The following is a 17,864-nucleotide window of genomic DNA, read 5'->3' as shown; positions in this document are numbered from 1 at the left end:
AATAAATTTATTTTTAAAATATATACTTTAGTATATAGATAAATCACTGAAATCAGTGAGGTACATTATATAAAATAAAAATTGTGTAACAACCATTACTAAGTAATCCACACCCTTGATTTTGCCAAGTGTACGGTGGCCAACGTTTGGACACAACCAAGGGTAAAATCTAAGCACGTTACACGACTGCATTTGACACCTAATTCTGATGTCAATGTCACCCCCCCCCCCTCCTCTCCTCCCGGGGGCACAATTTCCACCGATACATAAGCACTAAAATCTTTCCCTTTATATTTCAATTTCCATTACAAAATCCCTTCATCACTGCTTTTTGTCTTCAGTTTTCCCCTTATTCCTTCACTCTCTCTCTCTCTCTCTCTCTCTCTCATATATATATATATATATATATATATATATATATATATATATATATATATATACTCAACATATCTATATCGTAGTCCTGCGCATACATACATAATCATCATGGAGTTTGTGCGACCTCTTCCCCTTTTGTTGATTCTCTTATCTGTTTTGTCAACCACCCAAGCCTTCAAATTTAACGTTGGTGGAAGCGCAGGGTGGGTTCCAAACCCTTCTCAGAGTTACAATCAATGGGCTGGGAGCAACAGGTTCCAAATCAATGACACTCTAGGTGAGTTTAATTTACTCCTTTACTATAATCACTACCTAGCTAGTATACTTCAATTCCAATCTTCATCTCGAAAGGTTAAATTTTATTGTTCGATAAAAAGTATACTTAGTATTTAAATAGTTATATATATATTTCAAGTCTCGGTTGCAAAAAATCAAATTTTTATTCCATAATCAGTGATAAAAGGAAGAAAAAGAGGGAGAGAAAAGAGGGGGGGGGGAGGGGGAATAAAAATAGGTGGGTACTCCCATGAAGATATTATAATTGTCTTCATGTGATGATTTTTCTTTTTGACCCTTAGATGATGGAGTGTAGGGTTAGATTTTGATATGTTATAAAAGTGTTGTTTTTATTTGAAGTGTGGCCAAATCAATAAATCACACTTTTATACAAAGCATCTTCATAAAAAGATGTTTTTTGCATCTTCATTTGAGTAGCTCCCATAAAAATAAAGTACCAAATGTTTATCCTCTGATTAGTGATCAAATGATTTTTTTTTTCCTTTTTCGAAATATCAAATTGTCATTCAATTCATAGATTTTTAATTTTGCTATTTCCTCGTGATAGAGAGATCATATTACTAGTATTACTATGACCACCTTGGGAATAATAAGTGACCACAATTTTGATTCATTATTTAACTGACTCTGTGGACTGTTTTGCTAATTATGTGCATGTTTTGTGCAGTTTTCAAATACAAGAAGGGTTCAGACTCGGTGCTAGAGGTGAAGAAAGAAGATTACGATAAGTGTAACAAATCAAACCCAATAAAGAAGTTTGACGACGGTAACACGGAATTCACCTTGGATCATTCAGGTCCATTCTACTTCATCAGCGGCCAAGACCAAAACTGTCAGAACAAAGGTCAGAAACTAATCGTTGTTGTCTTGGCGCCACGTGGCACTACACCAACACCGCCTTCACCAAAATCACCCTCACCAACACCAACCCCAACACCAACACCAGCACCATCTGGCTCGCCGCCGGTGCCGGCACCGACACCAGCACCCGCCGGAAATCCTCCGGCGCCTTCCGTTTCACCACCTACACCTACTCCTACTCCTACTCCGGCGACTTCACCGGCTCCGGCGGGGAATTCACCGTCACCATCTCCTGTAAGTGGACCTCCGTCCCCGACTCCGGCGGGTACAACGCCGTCTCCTTCATCTGGATCACCGGGTCCGACGACTTCACCTCCCGTTCCGCCTCCGGCGACACCTCCGGGGGGTGCAGCTCCTGGAACGGCTAATCCGCCAGCTTCAAGTGAAACGGCTCCACCGCCGGGAAAAAATAACGCTTGGGCTGCTACTCCTTCGAAATTCTTGGTGTATTCGGCTACCATTGTTGTTGCTGCTGTGTTCTTCGTTTGAAAGCGTTAAATGAGGAGTTTTCTCTTTGTTGTATAAATGGTTCCATGTCGTCTTGTGGAGTTTCTTTTCCTTCCTTCCTTCCTTCCTTTCTTTCTTTTTTAATTATTATTGTTATAGTTTAGTTTGGACATGATTGAGTGTAGCCTGATTCTGTGGTGACATGTTTAATTTTCTGTTTTTAATTTTTATTTTTCAATAATAACTATGATTGGTCTTAAAAGATTTATGTGTACGTGTAAGGTTCTATTCATTCCAGAATTTTCTATTTTATAGCTTATAGTATTTTAGGTTTAATTATTCTCGTGGTCTATAATTTTAATTAGGTTTTTATATTTTTTTTAGTTTAAGTCTTTGCATCAAAATTTTTTTAATTAAATTTTTACATTATTTTTTTTATTTAGGTCTCTATACTAATTATTTTTTAATTGGATCTCTATAAAATTACGCCAATTACTACTAAAAGAGACTTAATTGAAAAAAAAAATTTAGCGCAGAAATTCAATTAAAAAGAAAAAAAATATAAAGACCTAATTAAAAATGTTACAAAATTATAAGGACCAACAGAGTAATTAAATCATTTATGGACAATGTTATATAATTAATAAAATTTATTATTTATTTAATAATTAGTTAATTTTAAATTTTAAATATTAAATTTTAATAATATAAAAGTAAATATCTATCAGTATTAGATAATGAGTTTGTTTGGATACTATTAAATTTTTAGAAATGAAAAAAATTATTTTAGTATATTTGATAAAATTTTAATAATAAAAATAAAAATGTTAAAAAAATAAAATTAACTTTTTTTTAAATGTTATAATTTATATATTTTTTAAAATTTTTAATTAAAAAAAAATTTAATAATAAATAAATAATATTTTTATATTATTATATCCAAAAATAATTGTTAGATATAAAAATATTTTTATATAAAATATTCGAACATAATATTAATTTTATTTTTTTAAAATTTTTTTCAAAAATTACTTAATTTTTTTTGTATGAACTCATCTAAATAAATCTAATATTTTTAATTTTTATTTTTAGATTTATCAGTCATAAGGTCAAATAGCTCATTGGTTGCCTATTGTTTTCTTTGTTATTATGCTCCAAAAGATAAATATTTTTTTTGTCTAAACAAATCAAGAAATAAAGCAAATTAACTAAACTGAATCAGAATGAATAATTTACTAGAAGTCTTCTGTTCGTCACCTGATAATCTCGGGTGCTCAATGGGTCGGGTGATGGTGAAGGGTGAAGAGGGGAAGACCCTGAAGTGGCTTGGAACGGGTTTCTGGTTTGGTACTGGAGGATGGCAAAATTGGTGGTTGAACGGGCGGAGGGGGGTGGCCACCTGCAAAGACACTCCGACGATCAAGTCAGCGTCCGTACGAAATGACAGCCAGATTAAGTAAAAGTGTGTCTACTTCGGGGGGAGAGCTGACGTCTCCCCTTATATACTGTGTTGGACGGACCCATAAATGACCTAGCCCACTGATTAGGGTATCTATAAGTTGTCCCTGTCCACGTGGGGAGGAGCAGATCGTTCCGGAGTTCGGGTCGGGGCCTCGGGTGTTGCCCCGATAACGCCGCCCCAACCGATTTGCTAGGAGTAGTTGTGCGTGCTTTGGGCCGGGCGCATGGGTACGACCCGCCTGGTTCTCTATCATGGAGGGTGGTTCGGGCTTCGGATCGGGTCAGTGTTCCCGACCCGCCGGGTTCTCTATCATGGAGGGTGATTCGGGCTTCGGGTCGGGTCAGTGTTCCCGACCCGCCAGGTTCTTTTGGGTTGGATCGTAAGAGTCCGTAACATCTTCATTAGGAGAACTCCAAATTACGTGACTCTAATTAATCAAAGTCTCATAATACTCTAATCAATTTGTGGCTTTATTATTTTCACGAGCACAACTCATTGTTTGATCAGAAACTCTTTAATATTTATAACTAGATCAAGAATTTTAGACATGCCACCATCAATACTATTATGTAGAAGATATAAGATATTTAAACAGTCAGTTTTACACATAATATCTTTTGATATTATAGTCCCAAATTAAAACAAGACCTTTCTAAACAATAAATAACTTACATCTAAAAATAAATCAAGAAAAATGCTATCTAAATAGCTCATACTCTAACAATCATTAAAGTCTCAAATTATATAACTAAAATCAACCATTTTCAAATTAAAGATCAGATTAGCCATGATCTTAGCATTCGCTATTATCTTGTAATTTGACCAAAGACTCTCAGCATTAAAATGGTCATTGCACTTATTTTTTTACATCCATCATTTTTATCCGACATCCTTTCCCATATGAAATTGAAAATTGAGATTGCTAACAATCTGCTTAATATCTGTAGAAAACTGAGTAGCCAATTTAGCCCAATTTCAAAACCCATCTCTCCACAAATTCGCAACTATAAATTCAGTTTTAGATATATATACATACGAAGTAAAATCACGCCATTTTTTAAGAGGAATCCATTCATCATATTAAGATTGCTGAAAATTTTTAACAGGCCACTTAAAATCTACCTTAAGAGAATCATAAACTTTGACAATGAACCTTCAAATAGTTCAGAAATTAGGAAAATAATTACTACCTGACAAGAAAGAATTCTAAAGATATTTGTGAGTGAAAATCTACCCATAACTTGTCTTTATAATTAAAATAATTCCAAATCAATTTGCCAAAGAAAGTCATATTATCACACTGATAATCTTTTATCCCAAGACCATCCAACCTCTTAGAAGAAGTAATAATATCCTATCTTACTAGAGACAACACTTTTTCATTAGTCAAACCTTTTCATAAAATCTGCCTCGTTAAATAATTAATCTTATCACAAGCATACTTAAATTTAAAATCTTAAATTAGTTTTTTTTTTTCATATTTGATTAATGACAAATACTAATGGGCTTGAGAAAAAAATAGAAGAAAAAGTCCTTTCTAAAAAATAACCTATCATTAAAGATAAAAAGTAAATCAGTCACTTTGATATTTTTATTTATAAAGTTCAATAATTAACCTAGTTAATTATAGGACAAATTTGATGAAAGTTAATGCGATTTGTAAATAATTAGATAATACAACATCTCTTGAAACAATCTTATTCTTAGAAGCAAAAAATAAATTTGTAGTGCTTTTTTCAAAAGATTTCAAATCTTACAAAAAAGAAAAATGGTTAAATTTAATTTATTAATATAAAATATAATAAAATAGAGAATTAAATTATGTCTAATTAACAAAGAATAAAATATACTTCTTATTTTGTAGAGTATTTAAGAACTTGTAGACTTGTACTGGAATTTGTCTTTAAATTTAAAACTTCGAAACAAAACAATTGAACTAATGTGCCTAAAAAAGATGTTTGAATACTAATTTGAGATTTTAATCTCTCCTTTGGATTTCACATGCATGTTTTCATAGTTATCAGTGGCTAAGAGAAGGGAGATTGAATTTTGACCTCTTTTTTTTTTTTTGCTAAATATTACTTTTGTTTTATCAAAAGAACTTGCGAGATATTTTTGCTTTTGTCTCCGTTGAGGTATGAGACTCCACCTTTTGTCTCCTGAATTTACAAAAACAAAAAGAGAGAAGAGAAAAAATAGTGACATCCAGATATATCCTGGTTCAACTATTCAGTACAATGTAGCCTACATCTAGTCTCCATCACATTTATAATAGAATTTCACTATCTTTTTCACAAGATTACAAACACTAATAATTCTCTAGGATCTACCCAATCTTATCCGGGACAAATCCAGATTCTAACCTAATCTAAATTTGACTAGTACTCAACATAGCTTTCAACAGCCAAGTGCTAACCCAACTTGCAAGGGAATTCCCACAGAATCATGACACAAAATAGAAAGATGTACAAAGAAAATCTGAGACATCTTATGACTTTTTCTCCAAGTTTAACTCACTGCCTTTTACCTTTCATCGGCTTTTTCTTACAAACCTCACCATGTTTGTCTTTTTCAATGAAACTCAGATAGACTAAACTGAGAAAAAAAAATACAACATGTAAACCATGAAGGAGAAAAACTCAGAACAGCTTAGGTAGCTTTGAGAACTGAACTCAATGCTCTGTTTTTCTCTCTTGCCTTCAACCCTTGGACGTTCACTCTTATTATAGAAGATTGAAGCTTCCAAGGTTGAATCAAGTTCAAACCATGTGATGTCTTCTTCTCCAATTCATTAGAGCTTGCAGTAGCTTGGTCAGAGGAGAGAGAGAGAAGGCCGAATATGAGACATGCAATTTACCTTCTCTTTCATCCTTTCTCTTCAAGCTCCATTGATCTTGTCCGTTGAGTTTGACTTTGGCCCCAAGTTTTATTTCTGAGCGTTGATGAGATTCTGACCATGTTTGACTTGATTTTTACCATGGTTGCTTGAATTGTACTTGAGGCTTGACAGATTTCTTCACAGTTCCTTAGTGTAACACAAATGGAGAAAGAAGCCTTTTGACGTTCTCAGACCAAATGAAAATAGCTTCTTAGTTGTAGCCCTTCTTCTTTGCTTAGATTTGAAATAACCTTTTTGACTTTCTCCATAACCTAGCTTCTCCAGTTTCCATTTTCTTCTTTCTTCTTCGTTGAGTGACGTGACCGAAAGAGAGAGAAGAGAAGAGAGAGAGTTTCGCTTTGGTAGAAGCTAGATGAAATTAAAAAGAATTTAACTTGAGATTCAAGTTTCTGAGAGTTAGGCTTAGGTTACTTCATCGAATGGGCTTGGATCTTTTCTTTGGACTCTTTCAGTATTCTTTCATAAGGTTCAGCATCATGCTTTCATAGCCATTTATCATGAGAGCTTTGAATTATATTGGACTTGATATAGTGTGGACTTTGTTTTTCATGCTTCTTGGGCCAATGTCAATTTATTAATTTTCTGCACACAAATACAACATAATTATATAAACAATTGACCCAATAATGTTTGCTCATCACTCTAATCAAGGATTAGTTTTCCAAAACTCAACATGTTTTATTATAAGGATTTAATTAAGTTGTGTTTTAAGGAGCAATTTTAAATATATAGTAATGAATTTTTTTAAATTTTTTTATGTATTTAATGTATTAAAAATATAAAAAATTATTTTTTAGTAATTTTTATAGAATTTTTTTTGTCCTTAGAACATAAATTATCAAACATTTTATTATAATTTTGGTTTTTTGTTTTGTTTGGATTTTTTCTTTTAGTGTGCTCACTGGTGTATTAATAGTTTTTTTAAATAAATAATTCAATTCTTTTATTTACCAAAATAAGTCATTTAGAGACAATTTATATTTTTAGGTTTTATTACTTATCTTGTTTATAGTGTACTTAAGACAAGATACATACATTGATAAATATATCGTGGGTGTACACGTGTTGTGTAACAGAATAAAGCATATAACAATATCCATATGTGTGCTTCAAAATACTTAATAGCCAACACTCTTTCAAATACTGAATTGTTTAGTCTCAAAGCTTTTTAAATACTGATTTGTTTAGGATAAAATAAGCATCAGTAACAATTAGAGTAGAAATGAACAAGAAATTCAACAGCTAACATGTTATGCCGAGTAAATTAAGAATGTGTTTCAACTTTCAACTAATAAACTATAACAAACTAACAGTAAACCACATGCAACAAGAACAAATAGCATTACAAAGTTGGAATTTGTTAGAATAATTTGTTTTATTCTTTCATTACTATGAGCTGAAGAAGAGGTGAAACTTCTGCAGAAACAATAAATACCTAAGGCATGTTCAATTGGGACACGGTGGAGAAGCAGGGGAATCGATGAGCACCAACAATTGAAGGCCTATTAAAACAAATGCAGATTAAAGATATCACGAAAATGAAAATGGAAGCAAACAAATCAGAAACTAAAAGAAAAGATGGATGCAACATAGGGAGGGTAGAAGGTAGGGATTGAAAGTGGGTTACTGTGAGTTGAAGGGGAAGATTAGGGGAAGTGACGACAAGGCGAATTGAGGAAGCTACAGCGACGATGAGGTGGTGCAATGGGGTGTTTGGGGTTTAGGGGTGTGGTTCTGAAGCAATGTAGGTGGTGGCAGAGGTCTCAAAACCAGCTCGGCCCTTCACGAGGAAGGGTTTCTTTCAAGCAATGGAAAGGAACAACCCTAAACAACAAGCCTTCTCCAATGCTCCGACAGAAGGGAGCGATGGCGGAAGGGGTTAGGGGTTTGCAGCAACGGAAGGGAGCGGTGGTGGAGGGAGCATCAGCGGAGGGTTTGCGAGGGACAGTGAGCACCAGGGAGTCACCGCCAGAGAGAGTCACCGCCGAAGGAGGGTTAGGGGTTTATGATGGGAGCAACGATGATAGGAGTGTCGGAAGAGGGAGCGCCGACGGAGGCATTGCAAGTGTCGACGATGTTCTTCGGAGTGCACAAAAGGGTTAAGGTTTTGATATTTATTTTTCAATGAAGCACAAAAGGGTTCGAAGAAGGAGAAAGAGTTTCAAAGAGTGCTGGTGTACAATGTAACTCATCATATTTGAACGAATGCTTTTTTTTTGGAACCTTTGGCCACGCTTTTGATGCGTGCTAAAAGGGTTACAAGAAACGGATCCGCCTTTAAAATGTCACTATAACGAAACCATGTCGCCACGCTTTAAATGCGTGCATGTTTCTCTCTATAGCCACGGTTTTGAAATGTGGCCAAATCTCTAATCAATTGTTATCCTCATAAAAGTGTGACCATTGACCCCTTTCGCCACACTTTTGAAGCATGACAAGAAAAATATGACCAAATCTTTAATCAATCGCCGCTCTCTTCAAAGCGTGACTATTAACCCTTTTTGGCTACGTTTTTAAAAGCGTGACAAAAAAAAAAGCATGACCACAAGCTTTTTTTTCTTGTAGTGTTTGTCATAGGTCCACCTAGTTTTTATATGTCTTTTCCATGATCATGTCCAATTTGTGTTGTCAATGCTCATGCCAATATGCCATGATCAAATTTAGTTATGCATGCATCACATTCTAAGGCTACTAAGCAAAAATATAAATTATATAGTCGTGTTAGGGTAATTAATTCTCTTAATATTTTGTACATAATCTATGCAATATTTTGATCAACTATGTTAAGTGTATATATAAAAAATTAATTATTTGTATAAAATACGTGTTAAAATATAAAATATATATTAAAAATAATTTAAATAATATATATATTCATATATTGTAACTGATTTTGCGATTAATTTTTTTATATAGACATAACATTTTTATCTTTCGAAATAATGAACGTGGGAGTCAAATATCGTCTTAAAGTGAACTAATATCCAAATTGATTTAATTTTATATGAAAGATTATTATTATTATTATTATTATTATTATTATTATTATTATTATTATTATATCACTGTCATCAGACGATCGCTTTAGAGGCCGTTTAGGTACGTCGAAATTTTTGCTATGTAGGTGATTTTTGTAATTATATTGTTGCTCACAAGTTTCAAGTGACACTTCAAAGGACGGAAGGACACCAGCTCTGAAAATGTCAAACTGTTACAAATAGACATCTTTGAGGGGTTTTTTTTTTTTCACACAGAACGAAAATTTATAGTATGGTATACACAAACACACTAACTGTAGCTAATTTTTTTTGTTATAAAAGTAGAAGTGGTGATATACTTTAACATTGTAATTTTTAGTGTTTTTTAAAACTGTGGAAGTACACAAATCGGAGGGTCCAATTTCTGTACCTAAAATTTTTTAATTTTTTTTAAACACAAATCGGACGGTCCGATTTGTGTACTTCTCACAAATCGGATGGTCTGATTTGTGTACCTCTCACAAATCAGACGGTCCGATTTGTGTACTTCTAGAAATCGGACGGTCTGATTTCTGTACCTCTAATAAATCGGACCGTCCGATTTATGCTTTTCTAGTTAAACAATTCAACATTTGAGTATAATACCCCTAACAATTCACATTTTAAAAAAATACCACTACCACTCTAATATTAAAAATAAAAAATTCACTAACTGTCTCCAAAATCAAATTTTGGGGAATAAAGAAAAAGGAAAACACGTATACAATGATTAACTAATTATGCATTGCATAAATAATGTGACGTTCGTTATGTTTGACTAGCTGATTGTAGTCACATGATAGAGGAAAAAGTGATGAAAGAAAAGGCTAATTATTTATTTCTTTTGTTGTTTCGGTGGATGATAATCAGTTTCTGTAAAATAATATACGAAAATATTCTTCGACGGGAAAAAGTACTTTTGGGGGCCGATTTGTTACCGCAAAACAATATAAAAACTAGCATTAGAACTTATCTTATGATGACTAAATACAGAACATATGAACAATCTTCAGAAATCATCAGAAACTTTATTCGTTTATGTCATATGGATCACGCAATAACATTTTTTTTTTTACTATTGCGACTAAACAATAAAAAAAAGGAAAAGAGAAAAAAGTCAAATCGTGTGATTAGAATCATATAAGACTATTCGGTAAAACACAGAAATAAATCAAATACAATTTTAAATTACATAAATTATCCAAATCTAAAAGCGTTATATTAATCTTTTAAAGGGACATTTTTATGTAAATCAAATAAGACTTATTCGATTTGTCAATTTTTTTACTAAATCGAATTATCAAGAATTTGATGTAAATCGAAGCAGCATGAGTTAATTTAAGCATACATGTAACGTCTTCTCCTAGTAAATCGAATCGAATTATCATGATTCTGGTGATTCGATTTATGCATCCACATGATTCAGCTAGTAATTTGAAATAAGTTGTTTCAATTTATTCAGCAACGAGCTAAAAGACATACCACTAAAATATTACAAATTTTTATAGTACTTCTAACATCTTTTAAGTTATTTTTTTAAAATTATTTTGTATGAAATAAAATATTTTTTGTGGTATAATTTAAAAAAATTTATTAAAAAATATATTTACTCAAATTTTAAATACAATACTCTTCTACATAATTAATAATTTAAAATTAAAAAAATTAAATTTAAATATAAATATTCATATATATATTCAAATTTTAAATAAAATATTCTATATAATCAATAATAATTTAAAAATAAAAAAATTATTTTATTCCATGAATTATAAAAAACTAATAAAATATTTAACTATGAAACTTATTCAAAATTAATATTTATTTATTAAATTAAAAATAACATATAAAATAATATATTTTAATACTCTTGGTAAATACTTTCAATAATCTTATTATTATTATTATGTACGATCAATTTTTTATTTATTTTATCTAAAAAAATCAATAATTCATATTATAACAAAATTATAATAAGAAATCTAACAAAAAAAATTATATGTTATCAATTTAAATTTATTTTGTCCAAAAATTAACAATTCATATTATAATTTTTTATTTTTTATTGAATTTCTTATTATAATTATATTATAATATAAATTGTTAATTTTTTTTGAATAAAATAAATAAAAAATTGATCATACATAATAATAATAATAATAATAATAATAATAATAATAATAATAATAATAATAATATTGAGAATACTTAAAAAAATATTAAAATTTATTATTTTATATGTTATTTTAATTTAATAAATAAATATTAATTTTGAATAACTCTCATAATTAAATATTTTGTTAGTTAGTCACCAAAAAAATATTTTGTTAATTTTTTTTAATATAGGAATAAAATAATTTTTTTGCATGAATATTAATAATTTTTCAATTTTTAAATTATTAATTATGTAGAAGAGCATTGTATTTGAAATTTGAGTTAATAAATTTATTTAAATTATACCATAAAAAAATATTTTATTTCATGCAAAATAATTTAAAAAAATGATTTAAAAGATGTTAAGAGCATTATAAAAATTTGTAATGTCCTGGTGGTATGTCCTTTAGCTGGTTATCTGAATAAATCGAAACAGCTTATTTTGAATTACTAGCTAAATCACGTGATGCATAAATCGAATCATGGTGATTTGATTTACTAAGGAACGTTACATGCATGCTTAAATCGACTCATGATGCTTCGATTTACATAAAATTCTTGGTAATTCGATTTGGCCTAATTCGATTTAGTAGAAAAATTGACAAATCGAATAAGCCTCATTTAATTTACATAAAGACGTCCATTTGGAAGATCAATGTAATATTTTTTTGTTTGGATAATTTATGTAATTTATTATTACATTTGGTTTATTTATGTATTTTACCCTAAGATTACTATACAATGTTAAAGTTCACTTTAAGGTTGAACCCAATTTGAATAAGACTCTTTACTAGAAACAGCTGTTCTAGCCATACAGTCTGGTACACTATTTACATCTCTTTAGATTATATATAGCAATAGTAATTTGGAAGTCCTAATTTATATTCTCTTAAATTTATTTTGCTAATTTTTATTCTGGAATATTTGAACCCAATAATTGTCTATTTACCAAAATGAATGCATCTAAATGATTTGTTTAACAAAGTACCTGTTCCGAGGGTTACCTGAAATTGGAGGTCGATCTTGGATGAGATCTTTTGTACTGGTCGGAGATGGCGTATCCGGCTGGCTGGTGGCGGCCGGAGCTGTTGTGTCCGTCTTGTTGGGCTTGCTGCACTGCTGATCCTTGGTCACCAGAGGGTGGGGGGTACCTACAAGAGACTCTGATGCTTAAGTTAGCACGGGTATTAAGCAGGTTTTATGTAGAATCAGAGTATCAGTTATACCTGGGTGCTCCAGTGTATTTATAGTAGTGAGAAGTGACCTTCTTAGACAAGATAAGTTAGTTATCTTATCTTATCTTATTTTATCTTTGGTGAGGTCAGCTTATCTTCAACGGAACCGCCCTTCTCTCTGTAGGCTTGAGCCGCCTTTTGATTTGGGTCGTGTTTCTCTATTTGGGCCCTTTATTGGGCTCTCCTGTTGATCTGGCCGACCTCTTTGAGAAGAGGTCGGGTAGCCGATCCTGAAGAGGTCGGTCGCTTTGTCGCCAATCATCCCAGGTCAGGTAGCTCGACCCAGGGTATGAACAGTGCCCCTGCTTGAGCTCGGTCTTTCTTGTTGAGGTCGAATCCTTGGCTTCGGTCCTTTTTAGTGAAGCCGAACTCAAGCATTTTGTCGATTCCTTTCTTTGTAGAGTCTTTTTGAATGTGGAACGTTTCTTCTTTCGCTTCTTCTGAAAGCGCGCACTTTTGCATTTAATATTTTGACTTTGGAAATATGCGAGGCTTTAAATACCTTCATTAATTGGTTTTAATTGCTCGTTTTCCTTGGTTTTTATTTTGAATCTTTCGATCAAAAAATGGTTTCTCTCCTTCGTAACTTCTTCCTTCACTCTCTCACTTTCTGTTTTCATCCGCATCGTTCTGCCTTTCCTTGTGTGATAGCGTCATTTGGCGATTCTCTGGGTTGATTCTATTTTCCCGTCTTCAGTTTTTGCAGCTTCTCTTTTGTTCCAGGTTGGTTTTCTCCTTCCCTTTCTTCTGCGTCATTTTCTTGTCTGATTTAGAGAAAGTCTGATTTGGAGAAAGTTTGGATTTTTCTGTTTTACTATGCCTGATTGTTGTGTATTCTGGGATTTCTTCGTCTTTTTGTGTGATTTCTTTGACTTTCTCTGCTGCTTGATGCCTTTAGAGTTTTGCATGTTGCCGTCACTTCTGCTTGTGCTTTTGATGATTGTATTTGAAATGATGATTTTTGTTTCTGAAAAAAGGTTGTATCTTTGACGATTTTCCTGCTTTCGGCTTTTTTGTTATGCCCTTTTGTTTGGTGAAACTGTAGAAAGATAGTGGCTTTTTGTGTTTTTGCTTCCTTTGTTTATTTGAGACCTTCGTAAGCTGTAGGAATTTCCTGAAACCTTGCCTTGTTTCTGCCTCCAAAGGATGCCCCAGGACTTTGGTTTTGAGTCTTGGGGTTTTCCTTTCCTATGTGTTTGCCTGAGTCATTTTTGTCGAGTTGTTTTGCCCCTCGTCCGAGATATTTTTTAGTAATCCAATCTTCTTTTCTTATTTGTAGGATTAGTCGGCGTCATGTCTTCTCGCAATAACATTGTAGAGGTGTCTTCCAAAGTTCCTGAGGGGATGTCTGATTGGCTGGACTCCCTTGTCCTAATGTGTGTCTCTGTCGTGGATGCTGAATTTTGTGTAGAACTGAGGAAGCGTCATAGGATTTGTAGTAGCAGTGCCCGGGAGAGGGATTATGAACTCGTAGCTCCTGATTCCGATGAGAGGGCTTGCTTTTCTACTTTCGTCGAGGGGGAGCGTCCCTTCTTTTACGCTTATGAATACTTCTTCAGCCAGTTAGACGTTACTTTTCCTTTTACTGCTTTTGAAACTGACCTGTAATGGTCATGTAACATTGCTCCATCCCAGCTTCATCCGAATTCCTGGGGTTTTATCAAAATATTTTAACTGCTTTGCCAAGAGTTAGGCATAGCACCTTCTGAAACTCTTTTCCTTTATCTTTTCGTCTCGACCAAGCCCGGAGGTTCCTCCAAAAAGAAAACTTTCTGGGTTTCTTTCAGGTCGGCCCAGGGGCATAAAGTTTTTGCCATGTATGATGAGTCTTTTAAAGATTTTAAGAACTATTTCTTCCGCGTCCGTGTTGTTGAGGGGGTCCGCCCCTTTTTTCTTGATGAAAATGATGAGCCTGCTTTTCCTCTAGAGTGGCAAAAGAATGTGAGAGTGCCACGTTATACATGGGAGATGCTTAATGAGGTTGAGCGGGCTTTTGTGGTTGTTCTTGAGGATTTGTGGGGGAAACCACCCCATCTGGATACAAAAAGATTCTTGAGTGATCCGTCTTTGGTTCGAACTGCTTTGGGTACTATCTGATTTGTTTTTATACTTGCTTTCTGAGCTTTTCTTTTCCTGTGTTGTAACTTATCGTTATGGTTGATTCTGTTCTTTCAGAGATGTCAAAAAATAATGATTCCATGAAGGCCTATAAGAAGGCGAAGAAGGCTGCTGCTGCTCAGAACATCTCGGCCAAGGCGGCCAGGGAGGGATCTTTCCAAGTGCTAGTGAAGCCGCCCATGCCGAGTTCTCCTGGGCCGAGAAAAGTGATCCCCACTCCTCGAGTTCGTCTGGCTGAGCCTCCACAGTCTTCAGCTGCTACTTCTGGTGCTCCTCCCAATAAGAAACAAAAAACAACTGAGGTCTTCAACCTTGACGCCCCTGATTTTAATGCAATCGAATTCGTAGATCAGCAGATCGGTCCCTACGGTACCCTCCCCATGGATGATGTGTCAATCCTTCGCCATCTGGATTTTATGACCCGAAACAGTGTTAAAATGGCATACATGGGGGCTGCCTTATACCGAACTGCCCAGAATCTTCCTCTCCATGCCACTAAGGAATTTATGGAGGAGGCTAAACAGGAGTTCGACCGGATGAAGGGCCTGAAGGAAGAGCTTGAGGTAAAGGTAGCCAAGTTGGAGAAGGATCTGGAGAATGAGAAGGCGAGTTCCATCTCTCTGGCGGCTTCGGTGAGGCTGGCCGAGGATACAGCTATGAGACATAAGGACAGTTATGTGACATCTTATCGGGAGGTGGTGCGCGTGAGGGAGGAGTTGGAGAATGCCCGAGCTAATTACTCTGAGCTCCAAGGTCATCTCGTTGGCAGTGTGACTGCTGCTTACGAGAACCTGAAGGAGCAGGTTCGGATTATTGCTCCCAAGGCTGACCTCACTCTCTTCAGCCTAGAGAATGTCGTCAGGGATGGTAAGGTTGTCCCTGATGATGAGGATGATGATGATGTTGAACCTCTCCCTGTTCCTTCTGCCAAGGTGTCAACTCCTACTGTTCCTCCTGCTGAGGTCGGCCCTCCTATTTTTGATCCTGACTGCCAGATCTTAAACCGGAACAATGGTTCTGTGGATGCTGTTCCTCTCCAGGCTCGCCCTCCTTCTCCTCAGACTGGTGCTATTAAAAAGTCTTCTGATCTTTAGTTTTTAGATATCTGTGTAGTTGGCCGGGCTTGTGGGCTTTTAACTTTTTACTTTGTGGTTGGTATCCTTTGATGACACTCTTTTTGGTTGCTTTAAGCAACCCATTAAAACAAACGCAACGAGTAGCTTCTAAGCTTTTTTGGGTCTGACCCTGAAGCTTGGTATTTTATGTCATGCTTGCTTGCATTTCTTTATGCGCTTTGAGAATGTTGAGGCTTTGTTGCTCAGCCTTTTTGAGCTGTTTTTAAGTGTCAATCCATGACCGGCTTCTCTTATGTTGTCCTTTTCCAAGTTTATTTGTAGTTGACCGATGCTATCATGTCGATCTTTTGCATAATTTGTTTGAGAGGTCTTTTCGGCCTTCTTTCGACTTGTCTGTGGTGTCTCCTTTTTGGTTGAGGTAGGACGACTTTTGTTCGACAACTCTTAGTGTTCTTGGTGAAACCTTTTTAGTTAGTCTTGAACAATTTCGTTAGGCTTGTCGGGTGGCTTATTGGGTAAAGCTATGTCCCTTTTAGCGCTTGTTTCTTTTTTGTCTGACTTTTCTTGCCGGTCCTTCTTTAGCTTTCTTTGGTCCGATTTCTCTTGTCGGTCCAAGTGGTAGTTTTGTTGGTCCGACTTCTCTTGTCGGTCCAAGCTGTAGTTTTCGTTGGTCCGACTTCTCCTGTCGGTCCAAGCTGTAGCTTTCGTTTTTAAGTTATTCCTAGTAATCCTCTTTTTTGGACCTTTGTCAGGTCTCTTTCAGGGATTACTTTTATAACTTTCTTTTGTAGGAGATCGACTTCGTTAGGTCGATCTCTTCTAAGTTATTTTGTAATCCTCTTTTTTGGACCTTTGTCAGGTCTCTTTCAGGGATTACTTTTATAACTTGTTTGTAGGAGGTCGACTTCTTTGTTTCGTCCTCTTTCTAAGTTATTTTTGTAGTCCTCTTTTTTGGACCTTTGTCAGGTCTCTTTCAGGGACTACTTTTATAACTTTTTCATTTTGGGCTGACTTTGTCATGTCGGGCCCTTCTAAGTTAAAGTAATCCTCTTTAATAGGGTTGGCCAGACCTCTTTCCAGGGTTTACTTATAACTTGGGTTGACTTGGTCCGACTTCTTAACGTCGGCCAGTCTTTAAGTTATTATTTTAGCAATCCGTAAGACCTCGTCAGGTTCTTTTTTGGATCACTTTCGATAACTTCTTACATTATTCTGTGTTCATCTTTGTCGATTTGTAGAAAGTGGTTGTCATCTCTAGATCGTCTTTTGGGTGAATCGCGTTTTCACCTTTATCGGACGGTTTATCTTTATCGTGATCGTGCAGTGAAATTGTTTTTCACTTTCCGCCGATCTGTTGCTTTATAATCGGACGATGAATGCTTCAGATTAATGCGTCTTGAGATCTTGTAGAATATCTAAAAAATATATTTTATTCAAAGGAAAGTGCAAATATATACATGTGGGAATTTTTCATCCCTTTAAGTCGGATAGTGTCTGAGTCTCAACTTGGTGTCTCGTTAAAAAACCTTTTCAGGAAAAAGAGTGCATCCAATAATGAGATCTTTTACTTTTTCTAACTGTAGTACCTTCTTAGGTTGCAGGTGTGCCATGATCTGGGAAGCTCTCGTCCATCGAGTTCGGACAGTCTGTAGTAGCCCTTCCCAAGTACTTCTACAACTCGGTAGGGTCCTTTCCAATTTGCTGCCAGCTTTTCTTCTCCTGGTCGAGTTGTTTTGATATCATTTTGGATTAGGATGAAATCATTCTCCGCGAAACTTCTCGACACTACCCTTTGATTATATCTGGAAGCCATTTGACGCTTTAGTGCTTCTTCCCTGATCTGAGCTCTTTCTTGGATTTCAGGTAGTAGGTCGAGCTCTTTCCTCTGAAGTTGGGAGTTTGCTCCCTTATTGTAATGAA

General features: G+C 34.7%; 1 protein-coding gene and 1 long non-coding RNA gene across 3 annotated transcripts; one reads left to right on the top strand and one right to left on the bottom strand.

Moving 5' to 3' along the window:
• The first annotated feature begins 225 nt into the window (after positions 1 to 225).
• On the top strand, positions 226 to 2,245 carry LOC112737982 (uncharacterized). Of its 2 annotated transcripts, none has more exons than XM_025788181.3 (2): positions 226 to 655; positions 1,343 to 2,245. In XM_025788181.3, exons 1-2 carry the CDS (start codon positions 487 to 489, stop codon positions 2,023 to 2,025), a joined length of 852 nt encoding a protein of 283 aa, XP_025643966.1. In that variant the 5' UTR covers positions 226 to 486; the 3' UTR covers positions 2,026 to 2,245. The 2 variants fall into 2 exon arrangements, with proteins under 2 accessions (XP_025643966.1, XP_072067696.1); XM_072211595.1 differs by having other exon boundaries at positions 500 to 892; positions 1,110 to 2,245.
• A 3,465-nt stretch (positions 2,246 to 5,710) lies between these two features.
• Positions 5,711 to 8,517, bottom strand: LOC140178130 (uncharacterized). Its single transcript, XR_011870372.1, has 3 exons — positions 7,972 to 8,517; positions 7,780 to 7,846; positions 5,711 to 6,926 (listed from the first exon to the last, which is right to left on the bottom strand). It is a non-coding gene; the product is annotated as an uncharacterized lncRNA (long non-coding RNA).
• Between the last annotated feature and the right edge of the window lie 9,347 nt (positions 8,518 to 17,864).

The sequence above is a fragment of the Arachis hypogaea genome, chromosome 13 (assembly GCF_003086295.3).
Source record: "Arachis hypogaea cultivar Tifrunner chromosome 13, arahy.Tifrunner.gnm2.J5K5, whole genome shotgun sequence".
Lineage (NCBI taxonomy): Eukaryota > Viridiplantae > Streptophyta > Magnoliopsida > Fabales > Fabaceae > Arachis > Arachis hypogaea.
The sequence above is the reverse complement of the archived record's forward strand: the minus strand, read 5'-3'. Positions and strand labels throughout refer to the sequence as shown.

Coding starts and splice junctions, on each gene's coding strand:
- LOC112737982 (XM_025788181.3), top strand. CDS start 487: ATGGAGTTTGTGCGACCTCTTCCCCTTTTGTTGATTCTCTTATCTGTT. Junction 656..1,342: donor CCAAATCAATGACACTCTAG/GTGAGTTTAATT, acceptor TGTTTTGTGCAG/TTTTCAAATACAAGAAGGGT.